Genomic DNA, 23787 nt, shown 5'->3' with positions numbered 1-23787 from the left:
TTCACTATTGAAAAGAAATGGCGACGTTGACGCATTTTTCGATGCTAAAATGAAGTTTGTTGGTCGTTACATACTGGTCTAGAAAACACATGGCTTTGGTTTTTAAACTGGCTGACCAATTTTTTAAAGGCCAAATAATTTATTTAGTACATTATTTTATTTTTTTGTTTATCTTTTTAAATTGGTTCACAATGGTCTTTTTGTTCATCCAAAGTTAACACCGTTAATAAAATAAGGATATTAATGGCTAAAAACCGTCACAAAATGTAAAGATTTTTTTTTTCATCTTCAACTTCCTTCTTCTCTTGCTCTCGTTCTTCCCTTTTTTTTTCTTTTTCTTTGTGGACAACGGCGAGAGAGGCACCAATGAAGAAAGCAACGAAAAATCTGTAGATTCAAATATTAAATTTCCTTTTCTCCTTTTTTTTCTTTCTTTTCCAGATTTGCTCCTCCTTCTCTTTTTACCTCTCCTTTCTAATTGCCTCCATACCTCCCAACAATCACCACTCTTCCCATATTCAAACATCAACAACAATCAAATCCAAGAGTTTCCCTTGAAAAAATTATAAAACAAATATAAGAAATCAAGAACAACGAAATCATAAAAATTGAAAAACCAAAAATTGATCAAATTTAAAACTAAATACAGAAAATCATATATCCTAGAGGCTTTTTTTTAAGAAATTACAAAATAAATATGAAAATGAAGGTAATGCAACCAAAAATCAATAGAGAAGTAGGCCTTAGTGTAGGGCCATGGGGTTGGGGTCGTCGAAGCCAAAAAAGCTAAAGACGAGGGTCATGGGATTGAGGTTGCCATTGCTAGCAGCGGAGATGAATGCCTCGACGGAAGGAACATGATGGTTGGGCACGGAGGCAACTCCGTTTTAAAGTCAGTGTTTGGGAGTGGACATTTGTAGGAAATGATGGAATGGGGAGGAGTGTGGGTAGAGGTTTTAGATTTGGGGCTTGGACTAATGTTGGGAGTGTTTGATTTTTATTTTTTTTTGTGTATGTTGGGAAAATGATAAGGGAGGAGAAAGGAGAATGTGATAATGGATAAGAAACTTATATTTGGTTAATTATCAATATCTTTATTTTATTAACCGTATTAACTTTAGATGGATAAAATAATCATTTTGAACTAATTTAATAAGATAAATGATCAAAATAAACTTTCTAAAAAATAAATGATCAAATTGAACCACAAAAATAATATAAATGACCAAATATGTTATTTGGCCTTTTTTTTTAAATTGAATACCATTCAAACCTGAAACTAAAAATCAAAAACAGAATTGTTTTACTTTTTAAATAAGCAAAGTTAGAAATGCTTTTAGTGTTTGTTTAAACTTTTAAAAATAGTCTTAGAAAAACGTGGTTGATTATTTGCAGATTTTGTGAAAACTAGAAGTTATTTTTTATTTGGTTACAATTATAAAAAGAAAATTTTATTTAAAAACATAGTTATGTTTTTAGTTATTTTTAGAAGCTACTCAAATTTTCTCAAAATAATTAAAATTTTAATTTCTTTAAAGATTTTATTTTCTGAAAAATTATACAAATGCGCTAGAAATATATTTAAAAGTGATATTTCATTGTAAAAACTAAAAATTAATGTTGCCAATAAAATAATACAATTGTTAACGGCGACAAGGAAGATAATCAGACGAGTCTTAATCATTATTGGTGCATGCCACGTGATGAGAAATTAACTGTTTCTCTTTTAAGTAATGAAATTAAGATGTGATTAGTCAATTTGTCAAAAATAAGATGTGATTAGTCAAACCATGATTAATTTAGACCCTCAGGCTTTCCTTTTCTTTGGGCTTGCCCAGCGTAAAAATAATATTAATAAAGAAAAAGAAAAAAAAAAAAGAAAATTGACTTTTCCACAAGGACCCCAGTTTCATTGCACTAAGCCGGATCTCACACAAAGTTTCTTGGGTTACAAGAAAAAAAATTATATTAATACTACAAATTATACAATAAAAAAAAGAAAAAAAGTGAGATAAAATGAGGGATATAATGAAGAGAAATAAAAAAATGGTGTATTAATTGTTATATATTTTTATTTTATTAATATAATCTCTTTTATAACAAAGTTTTGCCAATTATGTATCTAAGATTTTAATCTGAAATAGATTCACTTATTTCAATAATAACTCTTTTAAAATTATTTCTAATCTTAATCATTTATTTTTTTGAGATTTATTGATTAATATTAGTTATTTATTATAATTATTAACTCTTAAAAAAATAAATGATAAGTAGAGTTACTTTTGAAGTAAAAGGAATATATATATATATACACATACATTACAAGTTCAAATATATAAAAGTTAACAAATCTGAAATCTTTTTACTAGTCAGAAACTTAAAATCAGTGGTAAAAACTATATATCCTTTTCTATCAAAGTGTTTTTATAATATAAAATTATCCCAACAAAGTAACACCTTAATTATTTTCATAAAGCAAACGCATACCAGATTTACTTTCAGCTGATTAATTTAATTAAAGTTATGATATCATTCTTTATAGATGCTTAAATTATTTTATATTGTACATTCCATTTGTAAGCAAGCTTTGGACCTTGACTAAATGAAAATTTGATTAAGATCCAATATTGGAGGTAGTAAGAGAGCATATATTTAGTCATATACTATATATCACAAGCTGAAGTAGTGGAACTCCATCGATGTCCAAAAGCCAAGGTTGTCACTAATCATGATCTCATATATATAACAAAAAGAGAAAAGATGGTTTTCAACCTATGGCTTTTTCTCCTTTGCCTTCATTTTTTTGTTTGCTGCAACCAATTTCATGTTCAATTGGGTTGACCTCGTAAGTAATCTCTCTCTTTTTCTATCTTAATCAATTCTCTTAACTAATTTCAGTGTCTGTGTTCAAGTTATCCCTTGTTTTAGCTTAAATTTCATGCTTTGCTTGTTTTGTCAATATATTTTGCTTGTCACTTTCTTTGTTAATTTCTTAGTAACATTATTGGGTGTTGCTCTTGTGTATAGTTACTACTTACTACTAGGTACTCTTTTTTTCAGAACCAACGCAGTAATTTTAATCTTGAATCTGTTTTTACTTATTTACCCCATTCATGTGAAGTAACTATCAATACTTTTGGACATGCAAGTATGGAAAGAAAATACAATTTTTTTTACCATTAAGTTCGTTTCGTGTACAGTGTGGTGGTAATAGTATTTTATTTTTCCATCATTTTAAGTGCACTTAAATTCGTGAAAATGGTGAAATAGTTAGGCAACATTAACTAGTGTTATGATAGGTAGCCAAACCAAAAGGTCCAAAACGCACCATTTAATTATTATCAACTTCCCTCTGTTTCGAAATTTGATTGTTTAGGCCCGGTTGGGGTGATTTCTAGTACGTCCTAATTTTTTAAAAAAATGTTTTTTTTTTTAATTTTTAGTTTTGAACAAATTTATTTTAAAATTTTTCTATTATGTTAAAATTAATTTAATGAAATCTTTCCTCTCAATCACTTAAGGAGACAAAATTCAGTGCCAGATATATCAATGACTCGTTGGTTTACTAAACTAGTTTCATCTCATGTGCTAATAATTTTTTTCCCCGAAATTTAATTTCTTAAACTTTACTGTATGTCGAATTCGAAATTTCAAAATTTAATAGGATTTTTACTCAAAACATTGCCCGATAAAATAATTAAAGTCACTGTAAATTAACTGACGATATCAATGTAGAAAATTATTTGTTATTTTTCAAAGAGAAATGCTAATTAATTAGTGTTTTGTGTGACACTTGTTAAGAAAACATTTTAAAAAAATATTATATTTAAAAATTATTTAATATTATATTTTTAAAATAATTTAAAGTTTTTAATGAAGTATATTTATTATTCATTACTCGATGATTCCCTTGGGACACTTATTATCATGAAACTTTTCACTATGCCACTTTGCTATCGCTTACTTCTTACCCTGATATAGACGGTAGAGTACAAGAATCATACCTAAAAGCATTAAACTCTTAATTAAAAATGGCTGTACTTTACAATAAAAACTTAGATATATACTTTGCAGATACTTAATGTTGAGCAAGCTATATATTAAAAAAGTCGTACGTAGCTTTTGGGTCCAAACTCAGAATTTTAAGACTTTATTATGTGATTATGTGACCACTTGCTAACTTTTAATTTTGACTATTATTATAGTTGTACAGAGTAAATTCATAATATATTAAGCAAGTATTCTCAACAAGTGTAGTCAGCTATTAATACTCAACAACAACAGGTTGTAGAATTCTAAAGCTAACCTCTCGCATTTTGATTCATGGTGGCTGTGAGTGGTTTGGCATAATGGCGAAATGGATTTTCTTCCCCATCATCTTCTTTGTTGTATTTGTTGCAAGCACCTTCCTCCTGGAAATTAACCTTGTAAGTCTCTTCTATATATCCTTGACATATATATCCATATATCTCTATTTGTATATATTATTAAACCTTAGATATATGGTTTAATTCCTTGATGCTTGGTTGCCTTAATGCCCTTGTTTCGTTGTTAATTGGTAATCTATATAAATTTAATCTATTTTTTTTCAGTAAAAAAATCTAATCTAAGTTTTAAGACAAATTATGTTTAGAAAAAATAGATTATATACTAGTAGTATAAAATAATTTTTCACGCTGACCTAACTATAAAGTACAATTGATAAATTTATTGATTTTATAATAATAATTTTAAAATACATATTAATAATGATTTTTAATTGATTTATTTTTACTGGAAAAATAATTACTCATAGCTATTAAACTCTTGTTGTGATTCTTAGCTGTAGTGTATTATAACTTCTAAGAAAGCAAAGAGGCAAGGGTAATTACATCCTGAAATTCAGCTAGTAGTTATCCTCGTCAGATTTCAATTTATATTATTAAGACTTTTCCGAGCAAGTTAAACCCAAAGGAGAAAATTAAAGAGAAATTATGGGATGGATATAATACTAATTCTAATGTAATGATGTTGCTTAAGAAAGAAAACTCGTGCGATTCTAATTTGCAAGGAATATGATAAAATAATAACTAAACAATACTATGTTTTTGGCAATGTTTCGGGTGCGGATAAAATGAAATGCTAGAAACGAAAAGATTATCCATTACAGTCTTATCCACTCATTCAATCACAATAAATTTGTTGACTTATTATATAATTATATTAAAGTAATTTAAATAGTAATTTATTATAATATAAAATTATTTTATTACAATATAAAATTATTTTATACTATCCGTACATTAATATAAAATTCTAAAAAAAATATGTTATGTTTTATTTGTTTTCGGTTATCTTGATAGAATCAAAATGTACAAGGTTAAAGTATGACTTTTATTCTTATAAATATAAAAATATTTAAATTTGTTATATAAAATTTTTAGTATGTGATTTTGTTCTCATAAAATTAAAATATATTATTCTTTTTATCAGAGTAAGGATTGTATATTATTTTTTTTACATTGATTATATAAACATAAAAAACATCATATTTTACATTAATTATATGTATAATTAATGTGCAAGGTCATCATGATAGGTTCGAATAAATTTGAATCTACTTTTGAGCTAAACAAAATGACATTTTTTAATTTTGTGTGAAAAAAAAGTATTAAAAAACTTGGAATCAATTTTAAACAGTTTCATATTTATGTGGATAAAAAAATATATTTTTATCCATTAGATAACTTATGTTTATTATTACGACAAGTCTAAACTCTAGCATTTGCTTTTTTTTTTTTTGAGAAAAAAGTTAGTTAATATATTTATTACTACCTCCTCCTTAAATATAAGATCTTTTTAATTAATTTATACTTTTAAAAATTAATTAATTTAGTTAATAACATTAAATTTATTAATAGTTTGTATTATTTTTCAAATATTACTTTGAAATTATTAGAACACACCATCTTTCTTTTCACTTAATTACTTTACCTAATTATTTAATGTATGTTAGTCCTTTTTTCAAAAAAATAAAAATAAGAGAAAGAAAATACATTTATCTTTTTAATTCATAGAATTTGTGCTAAAACAAATATTAAAATTATTTTGGTAAAGAATAATTCATCCATAAAAAGAGACAAATGATTTTTTTAAAAAAAATCTTATATTCAAAGACAAAAGTAGTATTTTATTAATTATGCAACTAAATAAAATTATATAAATATTTTTTACATGGTCAAATAATAAAAATATAATTATGTATAGTAGAATCATTAACTTCTACACGGTCAATGGCTAATATGATTTCTTTTTAATTGGAAATATGATTTTTTACATTAGTAATACATAAAAATTGAACTCAATTATCATTATCATTACATTTTCATCACTATAATATATGGTTATTTTTTAATTTATTTTTCAAAAAAAAATGAGAAAAATATATTGAATAAAAATATAATTGTAACATAGTAGGTATTACAAAAGTATAAAAAGTTTACTTTCCACGACCCTTAGTCCACATAACATTATTGTACACATTAATGTAATATAATATAATAAAAATGTGTATTCCAATATTTTATTTATTTATTGTTAGCACAATCATAACAGTTAGGTGTACAAAAATTATAAAAAGTATAATTTATGTATCTAGCTCATATTTATATATAACATGTTATCTTCTATCTTTTTCAGTCCAGAATAACAAGAACTACAATTTTCAAGACAATTATAATATTCAATAAGCAACAACCTCAATTCCCACTTAACTGCACGGATGGAAACTTAGCAAAAACTTGTTCATCATACTATCCAACAACATTCGATCTTGATGATGATTCATCAACTACATCATGTCCAAATTACTTCAAATGGATCCATGAAGATCTAAAACCATGGAAGAGTAAAGGAATCACAAGAGACATGGTTGAAAGAGGCAAAAACGTTTCCCATTTTAGGCTTGTAATTGTAAATGGAAAAGCTTATGTTGAAAAGTATGACAAAGTGTATCAGACAAGAGATGTGTTCACAATATGGGGAATTTTACAACTTCTAAGGTTATACCCGGGAAAGATACCAGATTTGGATCTAATGTTTCAATGTGGAGACAAGCCTGTTGTGTTAAAAAAAGATTTTCAAGGACCACAAGCCATGTCACCACCCCCCGTGTTCCATTATTGTGGAGATGAAAATGCACATGACATTGTATTCCCTGATTGGTCCTTCTGGGGTTGGTAAAGCTTCTATACCTTTCAAAACTAAAAACAACATTAACAAGACATTTTTTAAAGTGCGTTTGTCACCTGTTTTGAATGTGCATAATATAAGAAATGATAAATGGGAGGACAACATGTGGGAAGTAAAAATCAAGGATGCATTTGCAATTTGTTACATTGTCAATTTTTACCATTTCCTTTGGTTCCACTATTATTAATAATTTATTTTTCTATGCACATTTCTTTGAGAAGTGGTGAATTTGAATTCTCTCATGTTATTAAAAGTGTGTTTGGTGTGGTATAATGAAAGAGAAATAACTAATTTTTATGTCCAATCTCATCACAACTCTTTGTAGCTTCCAAATTTTTACATAAAAAATATTATTTTTGTGGTCATCACAAAACCAAAACACTCATTAAATAACATGATAATATTATGAGAGAAAGATCTAGAAATAGTTATAGTAAAAGTTATTATTATTATTATTATTATTATTATCATTATTATTATTATTATTATTATTAGGTTTTATAATTTTGTTTGAAATGACCTAAATCTTGGTGGAAACCTTTTTTTAATCTTCTTATAGATTTTTATTTTATTTCTTCTATTATGTTTTGTCTCAAATGTGTATGTTTGAAGATACAATGTGATTTCATTATTTTCCTTAATTAAAATGAAAAAAAGGAAAATAAAGTTACACTTTTACATTTTTTTCATACAAGGCCTGAGATCAACATAGGACCATGGGAAACAACATTACATAAGATATTGGAAGGCAACAAGATGATCAAATGGAAGGATAGGACACCCTATGCTTTTTGGAAGGGCAACTTGGCAATGGCTGATATTAGGAGAGAACTTGGCAAGTGCAACCCCACAAAAGAACATGATTGGAATGCAAGAATACATAACATAGTAATATATAATTTTAACCCTAGTTTTTTTTTCAGGTTAGTATTTCATCAATTATTTGAGGATGAATTAACATATGTTTCTTTTCTTTTCAGCAATGGAACAAGGAGGAAGCAAATAATTTTGAGAGCTCAAAACTAGAAAACCAATGCAACTTTAGGTAAATATTTTCAAGCTCTATGTAGGATTTTTTTATATCATTATTATAGAAGGAATTAATTTGTTTTTTTAATCTATTACACACATATATTATTTTATATTTTACATAATAAATTTTGAAATTTGTACGTGTTGTGTTTTGTGTTAAGATATAAGATCTACGTAGAAGGAGCCGCGTGGTCTGTGAGTGAAAAATACATAATAGGATGTGACTCAATGACCTTGTTCATAGAGCCTACATATTATGAGTTTTTTACAAGAAGCATGGTACCTTTGCAACACTATTGGCCTATCAGTCCCAAAAATATGTGTGAAGACATTAAGTATGCTGTGGATTGGGGAAATGCTCACCTTGATAATGTAATCATTTTCTTCCTCTATTTTCTCCTAAATTATTTTTATACTTACACAAACTCATGTTGCGCTGAAATTATTTTATTTGCACAATGAAACATGCCCTTAGTTTCTAGCTTCATTACACATGGGATTTAACTTTAATTGGACTTAGCTATATAACATCCACCTAAAATTTTAACATACCTAATAAAAACTATTTTGTTTATGACTTACATATTTATGCACGGAATTGTATTTTTTTTCTCTCTAACTAAACAACCTGGCTTTTGCTTCATAGGATAACAAAATAGTCTTTGACACCTTTTATATATAATAATCACAAAATATTGTATTAGACCTTTTCTGACTATTGCACTATGTAATGAGAAAAAAAAAAAAGTCTAGGTCAACGTCATTAGTTTGATAAGTTCCACTTACACAATAAATTATTAAGTGGTCTAAAATTATCATTACCTATCACTTAATTGAATATTAATAGTTTTATCTACTAAACTAAAAAACTTACACACAAGTGTGTGTGTGTATATATATATACACACACACACTCACACAAATTGGTTGTGGTCTTAGACACATGTTGATCCCATATCATGTAATAATTTCTACACTTTTACCTTGTATATTTTTCTTCTTCATATATGTGTAGTTGGTGGAAAGAAAAGAAACAAACAACACAAAACTCTTGATATCAATCCCAAAAAAACATATGCATATGGTGAAGTTAATACCCATTCTTTTTCTAAGCATAAGTCTATATATCCTTGAAAAATAGATTATTCATAAATATGACAAATTAAAAGGGAAGAAAATAACTAATTAAATTGGTCAATTAGCTAGTTGCATATTAATTCGTTTAGTATTTTTTTTTAATACATTTGAATTCCTTGGTTTATCCAGAAAGGAATCCTTGCCTAATTTATTTCAAAAAAATCAATTTTAATTAATTGCAGGCACAAGTAATTGGCAATGGAGGAACTAGTTTCATTGTAGAGAATTTAAAGACGAAGTTTGTGTATGATTACATGTTTTATCTATTGAATGAGTACGCAAAACTCTTGAAATTCAAACCAACCATACCAACAGGAGCGGTTGAGATTTGTTCTGAAAGTATGGCATGTTCTGTGCATGGTCTAGAGAAACGTTTTATGGTTGAGTCCATGGTGACCTCACCAAGTGATACTCCTCCATGTACCATGCCTCCTCCTTATACACCTGAAACTCTAAAAGAGTTTTTACAAGAAAAGGAAAATATAATCAAACAAGTGAAGACAAAAGAGGTCAATACAAAGATGTAAAGGCTAGTGTTGATTGTGTTGTAGTCTATATGTAGATGTAGTTCTTATGCACGCACAACACTCTTCATGCATGCCATATTAGCAATTAACTGTTGGTAACAAATTCAACCTATCAAAATGTGATTGAATATTCTTGATTGGAGAGCATTTTTTGTTAATTTATTTAAAGCTTTTAGTTATGTCTTGTAAATTTAGTTTATTACATGAATAAAGTGCAATATTTTCCTATACTACATCCTAATTTGGCTCAATACCAACTCAAGAATCAATTTTATTGTACACCATATAGTAATAGATTTTTTTTTGTTTCCTCTCCATCAATGATAAAAAGGACCTTGTTATTCTCACACCTTATAATGTTAAGTTTACCCCCCCCCCCCTAACTTTTTCAAGATTTTTTTACAATACCATGTTTTTGTTGTGATAAGTACATAAAAAAGCTTGTTTAATTTTTGTTGTGTTTTGGGGTGTGAAATCACCAAAGAAAATGGAAATAAGTTTTCACTATGTTAGATTTTTACAAAGATTAACACAACCAAAATAAATTTCCATTTTGTATGATTTCACAATATACAATTAATAGTGTTTCCATTGTGTATAGTGAATTCTTCGAACTTACATCATTAAGTGTAATAGTGTGTGTTTAGTTTCATGGTGAAAAACATGAAAATCAATTTTACTAGAGAGAGAAGAAGTGACAACATGGCGTTTCACATATTATTGTTTGTTAGTTAATGTTGTTACTAACAAAATTAACATTTGAACTAGTTTGATGGACAAAATGCAATTGCAAAAATATTTTTTTTTAATTTTTATCTTTTAGCTCCTCACACTTTCAGGCGAAAAAAATTAGTTTACTCAATATGTGGAACAGGAATTGGCTATTAGCAAGAAGCCCAAGGTGCATAGGCTCAATCTAGCCCATAAATGAATTTAGGACAAATATTATATCATCAAAGTGACAAAATTATTCTAAACACAATAAACTTAATAGAAAAATAAAATAAATTTTGAGATTATCATAAATTGAAAGTGACAATGATATTATTTGATCACAATGTGTAATTAGGGTAGATAAAGTTACACAACATATGCTAACAATCTAGTTTATTTTGACTTATTAGACCTAAAATAAGTAAGTAATACAATAAGAAAAACACGAAATACCGAGCAAAACTAGCAACCAAAATATTTATGTCGCAAATTGCGTTCGACTTAGCAACCGCTAACAAGATTCATCATTTATAAACAACAATTAGTGATTGGAAGTTTCAGTAACAAAAGAATCAGTCGCTAAATTAGTTGCTGCGTTATTTTTTTCAACAATAAATTTTGTAGATTTACAAGCAATTGTGCTTGCGACTAAATACATTTTAAATTCAGCAACTGACTTTGTTTAGTCACAAACTATGAATTTTTTCCAAATGGAGACGGACTAGTTTTAGATGTTAATTTACAATATGTTTTGTTTGTTGTTTTTGCCATTATTTTGGACGAAATGATTCAGTCGCTACTTTTATAATTTATAAGTCACTTTGAGATAGAATAGTTTGTTGCTAATATGACATTACAAATTTTAATATTATGATAATCGTTATAAAATTGTGATTTTAATATTATAATAGATCAATATTAACATCAATAATATAAAATTGAAAATATCAATATTAATAATATAATAAATATTTAAATAATAAAAATATAATTATAACAAACAAATTAGGTTTTGAATTTTTAAAATATCTATTTAACTTATTATTCTTCATCTTTTCATAATATCTATTCCAGCTATTAGGAAACTATTTATTTATTATTTAAATATATAAATGAAATTTTATAATTAATATTTACATAATTTATTAGTTATATATAGGAGTGAGAATAGGACAGGCCAGACCAGGCTTTGAAAGGCCTGAGTCTAGCCTACGATGAATTTTTGAGGTCTGAGCCTGACCTATAGCCTATCAAAGGCTTTTATTTTGACTCGACTGACCTGATAGTCTTTTTAAAAGTTTTTTTTAAAAGCTTTCTTTACATTAAATCTTTAATATTCATTTGCTTTGGAGTAGACACGTAATAGAAAAGTTAAAGGAAACGTTAACAGAAATAGGAAAGCCAATGAGAAATATAAAAGGGCACATGACTCACACCTAAATTGTAATTAAAGTCTTACTTGATTACAGTGATAAAAGTTATGGAGCAGTAATGTGTAATCAAAGTCTGATGGTTTTTTAAACAAAAATTAGTTGTACCCAAAAAATAATATAAGTATATATTGGTACCCAAAAAATAATATAAGTATATATACATACATATAGGCCGGCCTATCAGGCTTATAAGATTTTTTAATAAGCCTATCTATTTAATTTAATAGGTTTTTAAAAAAGTTTGGGCCTAACCTTTTAATTAAATAGGTCAGTTCAGGCCAGACTTTATGTAGGTCAGGTCGTAGACCCCTGTAAGCCGTCCTGACCTATTTCCACCCCTAGTTATATATAAATTTAAGAAAAAATAGACTATACACTCCTGGAACAATTTTAATTAAACTCATATGATCGAAACAAATTTAAACAATTTTAAAAGAAAAAATTATTTTTTTCAGTACTAGTCTAAGGAAACCATAAGATTGAAACAAAATAAGATTGAATTTTTATATTTATTGATTAAAACATATGATTTCTTAATGAAAATAAAAAATTAAACACCGCTTTAAATTTGTTGACATATTTCAATGTTTCATGTAATTAATATGTAAACACTGAGGGTATGTTTGATTAACATTAGATTCAAGAGACACGCATTCTAAAACACATTTTGTGAGAAGTGAGAATTTAAAACTTTTGATTGAATGGTTGTTTGAAGACTTTCCAACGAAAAAATAAACACACTAAACAAATTAAACTTTGAGGTTTTAGTTTATATACATATAAAAAAGGACGGAGGTCAAGGCTTCCGAATGTTACTTTATAATAAATAATAAATAACAGATCAAGATAATGTCAACATTATAGAAATTAAGTTTAAATTAAGGTTAGATAAGCATAACCTTTTCTCGTCGCACGTACGTGTCTGATAAACGTATTTGTTAAAACTTTGCAGAATTTTATATTCAGAAAGAATAGTATTTTATGGACACATGGAACTTGTTAGACAATTCTAATGTTTGTTCGGTCATGCATGCATTATCCACTCAGTGTGAAATGTTTGCTTTATCTTTTTAATATGGAAGGAAAAAGAGTCATAGACTTAGTTGGATTCAATTTCATTAGCTGTGTGCGCAGTTGTTAGATTTAGGTAGGTTAATTAGTTTAATTTCATGTTAATTATTCAGTTTTTTAGATGAACTCAGACATTTTTGTCTCAAAGTGAATTTTACGTATTTGAAATGAATAGATCTGCATTAGCTGGTCTGATGCTACACATTGTAGTTTCTGCTTCTTCTTATTCACTTGGCCCATGTATGGGTCAATTAGTTTATAATTAAAAAAAGTGTTTAAAAAAAGGAACTTTTTTTTAAAAAAAATTCTTCTTAAAATAGATACAATTTATTTCTTAAAAAAAGAGAAAAATTATTTTTTTAATAAAAAATGTTTAAATAAATACATTAAAAAATAAAAAATAATTTATTTTATTATTTTTTTAAAAACAAGTTTAAACAAATTCACCCAATTATATCATACGCAAATGCAACTATATATATGCTAATTTCTTGAGATATTGAGAAGTATTTTTTCAATTGATATTTTTTCACTTCATATATTTTTATACACACAGAGTGAGACCGGAATAGAATAATTTGTCAACTATGCCACCATATTTATTATCTAGTTAGTTTTTATTTATTTATTAAAAGGAACACCGAAATTCAAAGAAGAAACTACACTAGAATCCCACATAGCACCTTCTTTACAAAGGTTGGAGGTTGCTCAAAAATCAAAAACTTATCTCCCATAACATAAGTTTTCATTTTTTATGAATAAATATTAATTATTAATTTTTATTAAAAATATTTATACATGATTCAAACTCACGATCTCTTATATTTTTTCTTCACTCCTAAATCTTCATTTTCCAACCACACCATACCAATCATATATCTCCCATATAAATGTACATGATTAACAAACTTTTGAGTTAACTCGCTAATTCCTACGAGTTTACGAGTCTACTTACCTTCTATGAGTTGACTCTTGAGTAAATTATTTTTTAGTAGATTCTGGGTAAATTCTATAAACTCTAAGTAAAATCAGTAAACTCTCGAGTTTATCACCGTGTCAACGAGTCAGTAAGTTAAAAAAAATTAGACCACAATGTAAGTCATTTTGGATTATTTTTTGTTTGTTTAGTGTTCAATATACCATCATTTAGTGTGTTATTCTCAAATACAAAAATTCTCACCTTTAATAACAGCAAACACTTGTTCTCTAATAACATCAAATCCGCAATGAGAATGATCTACCACTACTATAACATCTGTAAGTTATTATCTAGTAGTGATGCATAAATAGACTTGGTTATTTAAGTATTATGAAATTTATAATTTACTATTTTGTTTTATTATATTGTTGAAATGTTTAATTGATATGTTATTTATCGATATTTTGTTATTATTTTTATATGAAGTGGACTCTTACGAGTTTACGAGTTGAGTTCACAAGTCGAGTTTCTAAAACTCTTACAAGTTTACATAAATTCTCGAGTTTGATAACCTTGTAAATGTATGATGTGTTGTTGTATCAAGTCATATAATTCAATTCACAATATGTGGAAGTTGATATAAATGAAGTTATGAACAAGTTTCTCTATTTTCAATTCGATGATGTGTTTCCTTATAAGCATCTAACTCCTAATATGGTAAAAGAGCTTCAGCCTTCATGATCCCACCTGTGGATGAGGAGAGCCTTGGTTCCAATATTGGTGGACCTAGAATTTGAAGAATTGCGTTGGGTTCTCTGCTGTTCGTGTTGTAGCTTTCTAGGGTCTCATGTTCTGTCCCCACAAAGATTTAGCTTTTCCTGCTCATTCCCTTGTTTTTTTATTTTTATTTTCAATCTTTGCAATGGTTGACTCTTGCGACGACCCTCATATATACTAATTATAATTAAAATTAAAGTTTTACCTAAGTTGGTATTGAATATGAACGTAAGTTAAGTGAAAATTCTAATGGAAGATCGTCAATACTAGAAACACTTATGGTACTACATGTGTCTACGTTTATATTTTATTCAATTAATCAATATTCAATGAAAGTTCATATGATCAAGTTTCTTTCTCATTTCTATGGTACAATTTTCTATGATCATATGATTCCAAATAAGTTGAAGTAATTAATAATACCAGTGCCACTAAATACTATAATAGCCAAAAAGATAGATGTAAGATGTGCCAATACGTTTAACCTTATGAGCACCAGATGATTCTCTTGAAAATGAAATGATAGCAACGAGGGACCAGAAATAGGCGTGTTTTTCCAGTTGAAAGGAAATTCTTATTTAACAATTTAAGAAAATAATGGTCAAAACAGTATTTTTATTTGTCCAGTGCGAGTAGACAAAACAACATTAATTGCTTTATACTTCGATACGCAGTACTATGGGCCGGCAATGGATCCAAAAAATTGAGATCAGTTATGATAATTGTTGAGGTGGCCGAAGAGCTAAAGATTAAAATTAAAAAAGAAAGTATATTAGAGAGACTAAAATAAAGAAAATGTGCATTTACTCACATAGTACAAACTCCAAACTAAAAAATTATATAAAGTAACGCGTCATCATGTGGCAAACTGAAGCAACGTTAAAGTCAACTAAATAATAACACATAGGATTAATATTCCACAAATTATTTTTAAAAAACTACAACAGAAACTCTTTAACTTAATATTCGGTAAATTAATAAACTCTCTAAAATAATATATTTGTCTGATTCCGACTTGGGTCAATATAAAAAATTGAAAAACTCAATAAAATAATAAGATAATAATTTTTCGTGAGATTCCTTTATAATTTTCAGTCTCAAAAAAATCATAAATTAATAATTTATTGAAACTAAAAAAATATATTACACCCTATTGAAATATGATTCAATAGTTATTTGTTTTTCTCTAAAATTCAAGTTTATTTGGAGCTCATCTCTAACTTTTCTTATTGCATCCAAGAGCTCACATGTTGTATTTTTGTATTGTATCATAAAGTTGTGAAAAGTACTTCCTTTCGCGTAACAGGCTTCAAAGATACCGTATCATCTTCACCATCATTCTCTGCATTGTTTTCAATGATAGTACCCACAATATCTTCTAAACTCTGAACCTCCGAACATACTTCATTTTTACCTAGGTAGTTCATTAGATTGTCGATATCCATCTTATTACGATAGCCACATTGATTGATCATAATTACTTAAAAACTCTTTAAATTAATAATTATTAATTTATCGATAAATTAATAACTCTTTAAATTAATAAATTTATCTAGACATTACTAATTTATATAGTTTTAACTGTAAAATGTAAAAATCCTGTAAACTACAATAACTTTAAAAACATGATTAAGTCAAAGAAATAACATAACATAATTTGAACAAAATCTCCTTAATGCATGAAAGAAAAATCAGTGGAGTTAGTAAAAAATTACAATAAAATTATCTACTATACTGTAGGATATATAATAATACAAAGTCATCTTTCATTCAATAATACATGTTATCTAGGGTATCTTTTTCTTTCAAAATTGCACGTATTTTTTCTTCTTATTTTTTCTAAGAATTTCTTCCTTTGTTGTTAATTTTATTTTTATTTTTATTTATAACTTGGTGCTCTTTACTCAAAAAAGAAAACTTGGTGCTCTTATTTTAAGAGATAATTAAACACTTTGGTTTTAGGAAAATTTGACTCAAACTTATAGAACTTCAATTATGGGAGAAACCCCTACCCAACAAATACAAGGAGGGATTGGATATATTTAACCAGCAAGTATAAAGTTTCATAATCAATGAGAACAAAAGCTAATTAAAAACGATAATTTGAAACCATGATTATTTATTTATTTATAAATGGTTCTAGTTAATTTGATCTTATTAAGTAAATAATTGATTATCTATATAACGTCTGTAGAATATTTGACTGCAGTCTACAGGACGTTATATATGTGCTAGATCTTGGAGAGAATTTTAGAGAAATGTTAATTTCTAAATTAAACGGAGAATTATTATAGAAAATAGTTTTACAGATTGGTTTACATGTATAAATATTTGAAACAGAAGAATCTACTTATTTAATTGACTGTCTTTGAAAGGTCTAAATAGTAGTAGTACTTTGACATTAATACCTAATGGTTACATCATAATGGTTTAAATTAAAAATATTTGAAAAATAAAAAATTAATTAAAATTATGACTTTTCATTTATATTTCAAGTTTGTTGAAATATTTAGAGAATTATTATAGAAAAGAGAAATTCTTACTTAAATTAATCATTTGTGTTTGTAAAGGATTAAACATTGTACATGAGTTATTATAAATTTTATAATATCATCTTTAATTTAATTTTTATGGATAAAAAAAATAAAATCAGGTATATTTTATTGAAAAACATTGAAGCCAATTCTTTTTTCCACACAATTAATTATGACCATTAATTAATAATCTAATGTGGTTTATAATTATTATTTTTTATGAGGTGGCATATAACTATTATTATCTCCCTTTGATATTTTAGATGATTTAATTTTTTCATCTTAAAACTATTGATGTTTTAGTCTTTTGTATTAAAATATCATTTTATTTAATATCTCATTAATAGTGATAAATTATATTACAATTTCTTAATATATGTAATTAACAAATTAATTATAATTTAAAACTCTTAATTAAAGATTTAAAATTAAAAGAAAGGATAACAAATAAATTATACTAAATGCTTTATTAGCATATTATTTATGAAGCTCAAAAATCAAAATCCCAACTCTGGTTACTAAATTTGTAGAAAATAGAAAATTATGAAAAGGAATATTACAAGAATCTATATTTCTGTATTTGAAGACGAAACAGGACAAACAAAAAAAAGCATGAAGACTCGAACTTGTGGTGATGTAGAGAGAGAGAGAGAGAGAGAGAGAGAGAGAGTTTGCAATTGCATTGATGAGTAGTGAGTGGAGAGGGTGGGGCCAAAGCTAAACTCACCCAACCCCAACAAGACTGTAATAAAACCGTGTTGTGAGTTCTGAGATGGCACAACACTGCTACAACTACTGAAAAATCCGAAACCGACATTCTACAACGTCAATTTATGTGTGCTACTTGACTTGAATCATTTTCTCTCTCTCTCTCTCTCTCTCTGAAACCCCATTTCTTCTTCTTCTTCCTCTTTTTATTTCTCACATAACTCCTCTTTTCCTCACCTCAATCTCACTTTTTGTTGTTGTGGTTTTCTCTTTTGGGTCTTCAGCTTTTCAAGCGAAGTCTCAAAGCTAAAAAATTTCAGGTGTGTTTCTTCTTCTTCTTCTTTCTTCTGGGTTTGTTTTGTTTTTATTTTTATGTGCTTTTTTCTTTCTAGGTATTTGTGGAATGTTTTTGATGATTTGCTGCTGGATTTTGTGGAAGATGGATGTTTTTTCTTCTGATTTCACTGTTGTAGTCTCAAAAGTTTTTTTTTTTTTTTTTTGTGGGGGGGGAGGAGGGTATTGGGCAGCTGTGGTGTCCTTGTGTTTTTTTCCTGGGAAAAAATTGAAAATTTGGGTAAGGTTCCTCAGAATCAACTTCTTTTCTGTGTCAAAAGTTGTTTTTTTTTTCTCTAATTTTTTTCATTCTTAATTTTGCAAAATATTGAATGATTAATTACTAATTAGGTCTTATGATTGTTTTTCAGCTGAAAGCCTGGAATTTTTTAACAATAAAAGGAACTTGCATGAGAATACATAAGCACTTTGGGGTTCATGATTCACAGATCACTGGATTTTCTTTTAATATTAAAAGATTTTCATTTTCTTCAGAGTATCTGAAGATCACACGATCTTATGTGCTGTGGTACAAGGAATCCATGGCTTTCCCCCCTGTTTTATGTTGTATTCTATTCTTTTGCAATCTTGGAAATATTTTTTTCTTATTTTTATTTTCATACGTAATAGATTAAAAAGTATTTAAGGCTCGTTTTCATTATTGACTTGCTCCTTTCATTATTGTTTTGGAACTTTTCTCTTTCTTACTTGAGTTTTAAGAATTACTACTTGCTTTTGATAATGGTATCCATCTCTCTTATTTTTCTTTTCTTTGTTTTTACTTCAGAGGGGTGAATCATGCCTTATCTTGTCTTATTTATGACAGGAACCAACTGAATAATAATTTATAACCCCATGCATAAAAAAATGATTATAAATCCTGTTGCTTTTCTATACACACGCACACACTAAAATTTATGTACTTAGCTGTATTTCATATCGTATTTGACCTTGGTGGTCAATTTTTACTATTAAAAATTAAAATAAATAAATATTAATTTGAACATGTCATGCCTTTCTTTAATAAATCAATTGATGAGAATACTTTTACTTAAGTATTTGCTGGTGAGCTTCCAAATGATTGACTTTGGATTTATGATAGGAATTCAAAGGTTTTCAAGAAAAGTTGAGCTTGGTCAATGTGGTAATGTTATAGTCAAGTTAGGTCTACACTCTACACCTGGTGTATTGCTTTTTCTTTGTCAGGACTTAGGAGAATTTGTCTGCCAACAAAATAAGTTTTTGAAGCTTAGATGTATCTAGAATCGCTGTACTACTGCTAGAATTTATCTTTGAATATTGATAAAAAACAAAAGCAGCAAATTGCTGGATTAAGGATATGCTTCTTTTGTCTATGAATTTGTAGCAAAACTTTCACTATTTAAGCATTTGATTTTCATCCACTGACAGGGTAAAGAATTATACATCAAAAGCAAACCATATATTGCCATGTATTTTAAAATCTTCACTTACTACAATGATGTTGCCTTTTATGTCTATTCATAATGATAATATAGAAATGTTTATACTCCAGTTGATTAAAATTACACTCATAATTTAATAGAGAGGACATGGCCAAATTTTTTTTAGATTATATTAGGCTATTGAAATTGATATCTGATATTATAATGATCTTGAACCCTGTTTCTTTTCAGGTATAACGTCTCTCAAGTTTTTTCTGGAAGCTAATTAGTTATTATTGGCAATGAGCAATCTCAAGCTAGGTGTGGAAGTTGTGGGTGCTCATGACCTTATGCCCAAAGATGGACAGGGCTCATGTAGTACTTATGTGGAACTTCACTTTGGTGGTCAGAAATTTGGGACTACAACTAAAGAGAAAGATTTGAATCCTGTTTGGAATGAGAAATTTTACTTCAATGTTACTGATCCAAGCAAATTGCAGAATCTCACTCTTGATGCTTGCATCTACCACTATAGCAAGAGTAATAATTCCAAAGTCTTCCTGGGTAAGGTTCACCTTACTGGACCCTCATTTGTACCTTATGCCGATGCTGTTGTTTTGCACTACCCTCTGGAAAAGAAAAATGTTTTTTCCCGCATTAAAGGAGAGCTTGGTTTGAAGGTATATGTCACTGATGATCCTTCGATAAAATCCTCAAACCCTCTTCATGATGTGGAACCCTCTGCGCACACAGTCCAACCCTCAACCCCAGATCAATCACCAGTTTCATTCACAAATTCAATCCTGAACGTCTTTTCTCGCAAGAAAAATGAGACAAAGCACACATTTCATACCCTTCCCAATTCAAATGAAGAAAAACAGCATAAATCTTCTTCTTCTTCAGCTGCTGCAAAGACAACTAAAGACTCAGGGATGCATGAGACTAAATCTGGAATGCCTCCTCCAAAAGTTTTGCATGCGTATCCAGGTTTGTCCTCCCCAATGGATTATGCACTCAAAGAGACAAGCCCTTTTCTTGGAGGGGGACAAGTAGTTGGTGGGCGAGTTATTCGCGGGTACAGGCCATCCAGCTCCTATGACCTTGTTGAACCAATGCAATACCTATTTGTACGAGTTGTAAGAGCTCGTTTGGCTGGGAGCATTGATCCATATGTGGAGGTAAAGGTTGGAAATTTCAAAGGAATTACCAAACACTATGAGAAAACTCAAGATCCTGAATGGAATCAAGTGTTTGCCTTTGCAAGGGAAAATCAGCAGTCAACTTTGCTTGAAGTTGCGGTCAAAGACAAGAATATATTACTAGATGAAGTTATTGGCACTGTGAAGTTTGATCTCCACGACGTTCCTACACGTGTTCCACCTAATAGTCCATTGGCTCCTGAGTGGTATAGGATTGACAAGGGTAAGGACAAGAAAAAAGGGGAGCTGATGCTCGCTGTATGGTTTGGCACACAAGCCGATGAAGCTTTTCCTGATGCTTGGCATTCTGATGCTCTCTCCTCTGGTGATATCTCCTCAGCTGCATATGCTCATATGAGATCAAAAGTTTACCATTCACCAAGATTATGGTACGTACGGGTTAAAGTTATCGAGGCTCAAGACTTACATGTGTCAGAGAATTCCCAAATCCATGATGCCTATGTTAAGCTACAGATTGGTAACCAGATTTTGAAGACAAGACCAGTTCAATCAAGGACTATGATTCTGCGTTGGGATCAAGAGCTGATGTTTGTTGCTGCTGAACCCTTCGAGGAACCTCTGATTGTTTCAGTGGAAAATCGAGTTGGTCCCAACAAAGATGAGACTATTGGAGCTGTTGTTATTCCTTTAAACCAAACTGATAAGCGAGCTGATGATAGACTTATCCTTACTAGGTGGTATCACCTTGAAGAGTCCATGCCATCTGCGATGGATGGGGAACAAGGAAAAAAGGAGAAAGATAAATTTTTTAGTAGAATTCACCTTAGTGTCTGTCTTGATGGTGGTTACCATGTTTTTGATGGGTCAACTTATTATAGTAGTGATCTCAGACCAACGTCAAAGCAGCTCTGGAAGAAGTCAATTGGTCATTTAGAAATTGGCATTCTAAGTGTCGATGGACTTCATCCGACGAAAACAAGGGATGGAAGGGGGATAACAGATACATACTGTGTGGCAAAATATGGGCATAAATGGGTTCGCACTCGAACCATTAGTGACAGTCTTAGTCCAAAATACAATGAGCAGTACACTTGGGACGTTTATGATCCTGCTACAGTTCTCACTGTGGCGGTGTTTGATAATGGACAACTTCAAAATTCAGATGGTAACAAAGATCTAAAAATTGGTAAAGTTCGGATCCGGATCTCAACCCTGGAAGCTGGTCGTGTTTACACAAACGCTTACCCATTACTAGTCCTACATCCTTCAGGTGTCAAGAAGATGGGTGAGTTGCACTTGGCCATTAGATTCTCCTGTTCCTCAATGGTTGACTTGATGCAACAGTATTTCAAGCCTCACTTGCCAAAAATGCACTATAAGAGGCCACTTAACTTAATGGAACAGGAAAAGCTGCGACACCAAGCGGTCAATGTTGTTGCTGCTCGACTTAGTAGGGCGGAACCCCCGCTTAGAAAGGAGGTAGTTGAATACATGTGTGACACAGATTCTCATCTCTGGAGTATGAGGCGCAGCAAGGCGAACTTCTACCGTCTGATGACAGTGTTTTCTGGAATTCTCTCGGTGGTAAGATGGTTAGGGGAAGTTTCCACATGGAAGCATCCTATAACAACAGTGCTGGTGCACATTCTTTTTCTGATGCTTGTGTGTTTCCCTGAACTTATACTGCCAACCGTGTTTCTATACATGTTTGTCATCGGCATGTGGAATTGGAGGTTCCGGCCAAGGTGCCCTCCTCACATGAACATCAGACTCTCCTATGCAGAAAGGGTGACCCCGGATGAGCTTGACGAGGAATTTGACACATTCCCCACCTCAAAGAGCCCCGACATTCTACGTTGGAGGTATGATCGGTTAAGAAGTGTGGCTGGGAGGATCCAGAGTGTTGTTGGAGATTTAGCTACTCAAGGAGAGAGGATCCAAGCTCTTGTGAACTGGCGTGATCCTCGTGCCACTGCCATGTTCATGGTATTTTGCTTCGTGGCTGCTATTGCGTTGTATGTCACACCCTTCCAGCTGCCTATTCTTCTGACTGGATTCTACTTGATGAGGCACCCCATGCTTCGAAGCAAGGTGCCGCCTGCTCCGGTTAATTTCTTCCGCAGGTTGCCTTCTCTCACAGACAGCATGCTGTAAATGGACACTCTTGGTGTGTTCTTGAATCTTGAAAACTTATCTGCTGCTGCCAGTGTTTGAATCTGGCATTAGTTTTTGGCAGTGGTTGTAGAATCATTGGAGCTATCTCACTTTGTGTTGGTTTATTGAGTGTTGACTGTTGATGCAACTGTATACTTAGTGTGGTAAAACTCCAATGTAGTTTTCATGTTAATCAGCGTTTGTGAACTTATGTTCTATGCTTGAATGGCTCGTGACTATGTTAAATGATCTGTCTAAGCTCTTAAGTGACTAAGAAAATTGTATTTCTAAGAGGAGTACTGAAATGATCTTTGGGCTCAATTTGTCACTCCTTAAAACATGAGGGTATAATATTTAGAGATGAGTATTGTAATTATATGAAAATTTCTTTCTAAATATTTTTACAAACTAGCAGGTGGGTTTTGAATCTTTTGATCAATTCTTTAACAAACTTAACATGTACATGTGTGTTCACAAAGTGTAAAGAAAGTGTACACATGCATGTGTACAATAAAATATGAAATTATTAAAATTGTAACCGTTGGGAAATCCTATGGGTAAAATGGGGGGATTTGAAGTGTTGTAGAGTCAAAGTTATCAAAAAATGGATAATCAGAGGCTTTACAAGCGGGGGGAATCAAACCCCTAACCTTTC

The 23787-nt window shown here is 29.6% G+C and overlaps 2 protein-coding genes across 3 annotated transcripts; both read left to right on the top strand.

Moving 5' to 3' along the window:
• The first annotated feature begins 2691 nt into the window (after nt 1-2691).
• Nucleotides 2692-10068, top strand: LOC114405763 (protein O-glucosyltransferase 1-like). 2 transcript variants are annotated; one of them, XM_028368251.1, is made up of 7 exons: nt 2692-2845; nt 4285-4427; nt 6679-7217; nt 7926-8118; nt 8211-8275; nt 8424-8634; nt 9582-10068. In XM_028368251.1, exons 2-7 carry the CDS (start codon nt 4350-4352, stop codon nt 9924-9926), a joined length of 1431 nt encoding a protein of 476 aa, XP_028224052.1. In that variant the 5' UTR covers nt 2692-2845; nt 4285-4349; the 3' UTR covers nt 9927-10068. The 2 variants fall into 2 exon arrangements, with proteins under 2 accessions (XP_028224052.1, XP_028224053.1); XM_028368252.1 differs by having other exon boundaries at nt 4206-4427.
• A 7922-nt stretch (nt 10069-17990) lies between these two features.
• On the top strand, nt 17991-23453 carry LOC114405762 (FT-interacting protein 3-like). The gene is made up of 2 exons (XM_028368250.1): nt 17991-18402; nt 20071-23453. Exon 2 carries the CDS (start codon nt 20121-20123, stop codon nt 23130-23132), a length of 3012 nt encoding a protein of 1003 aa, XP_028224051.1. The 5' UTR covers nt 17991-18402; nt 20071-20120; the 3' UTR covers nt 23133-23453.
• The last annotated feature ends 334 nt before the right edge of the window (nt 23454-23787 follow it).

The sequence above is a fragment of the Glycine soja genome, chromosome 3 (assembly GCF_004193775.1).
Source record: "Glycine soja cultivar W05 chromosome 3, ASM419377v2, whole genome shotgun sequence".
Classification (NCBI taxonomy): domain Eukaryota; kingdom Viridiplantae; phylum Streptophyta; class Magnoliopsida; order Fabales; family Fabaceae; genus Glycine; species Glycine soja.
This window is presented reverse-complemented; position numbering and strand designations above follow the sequence as displayed.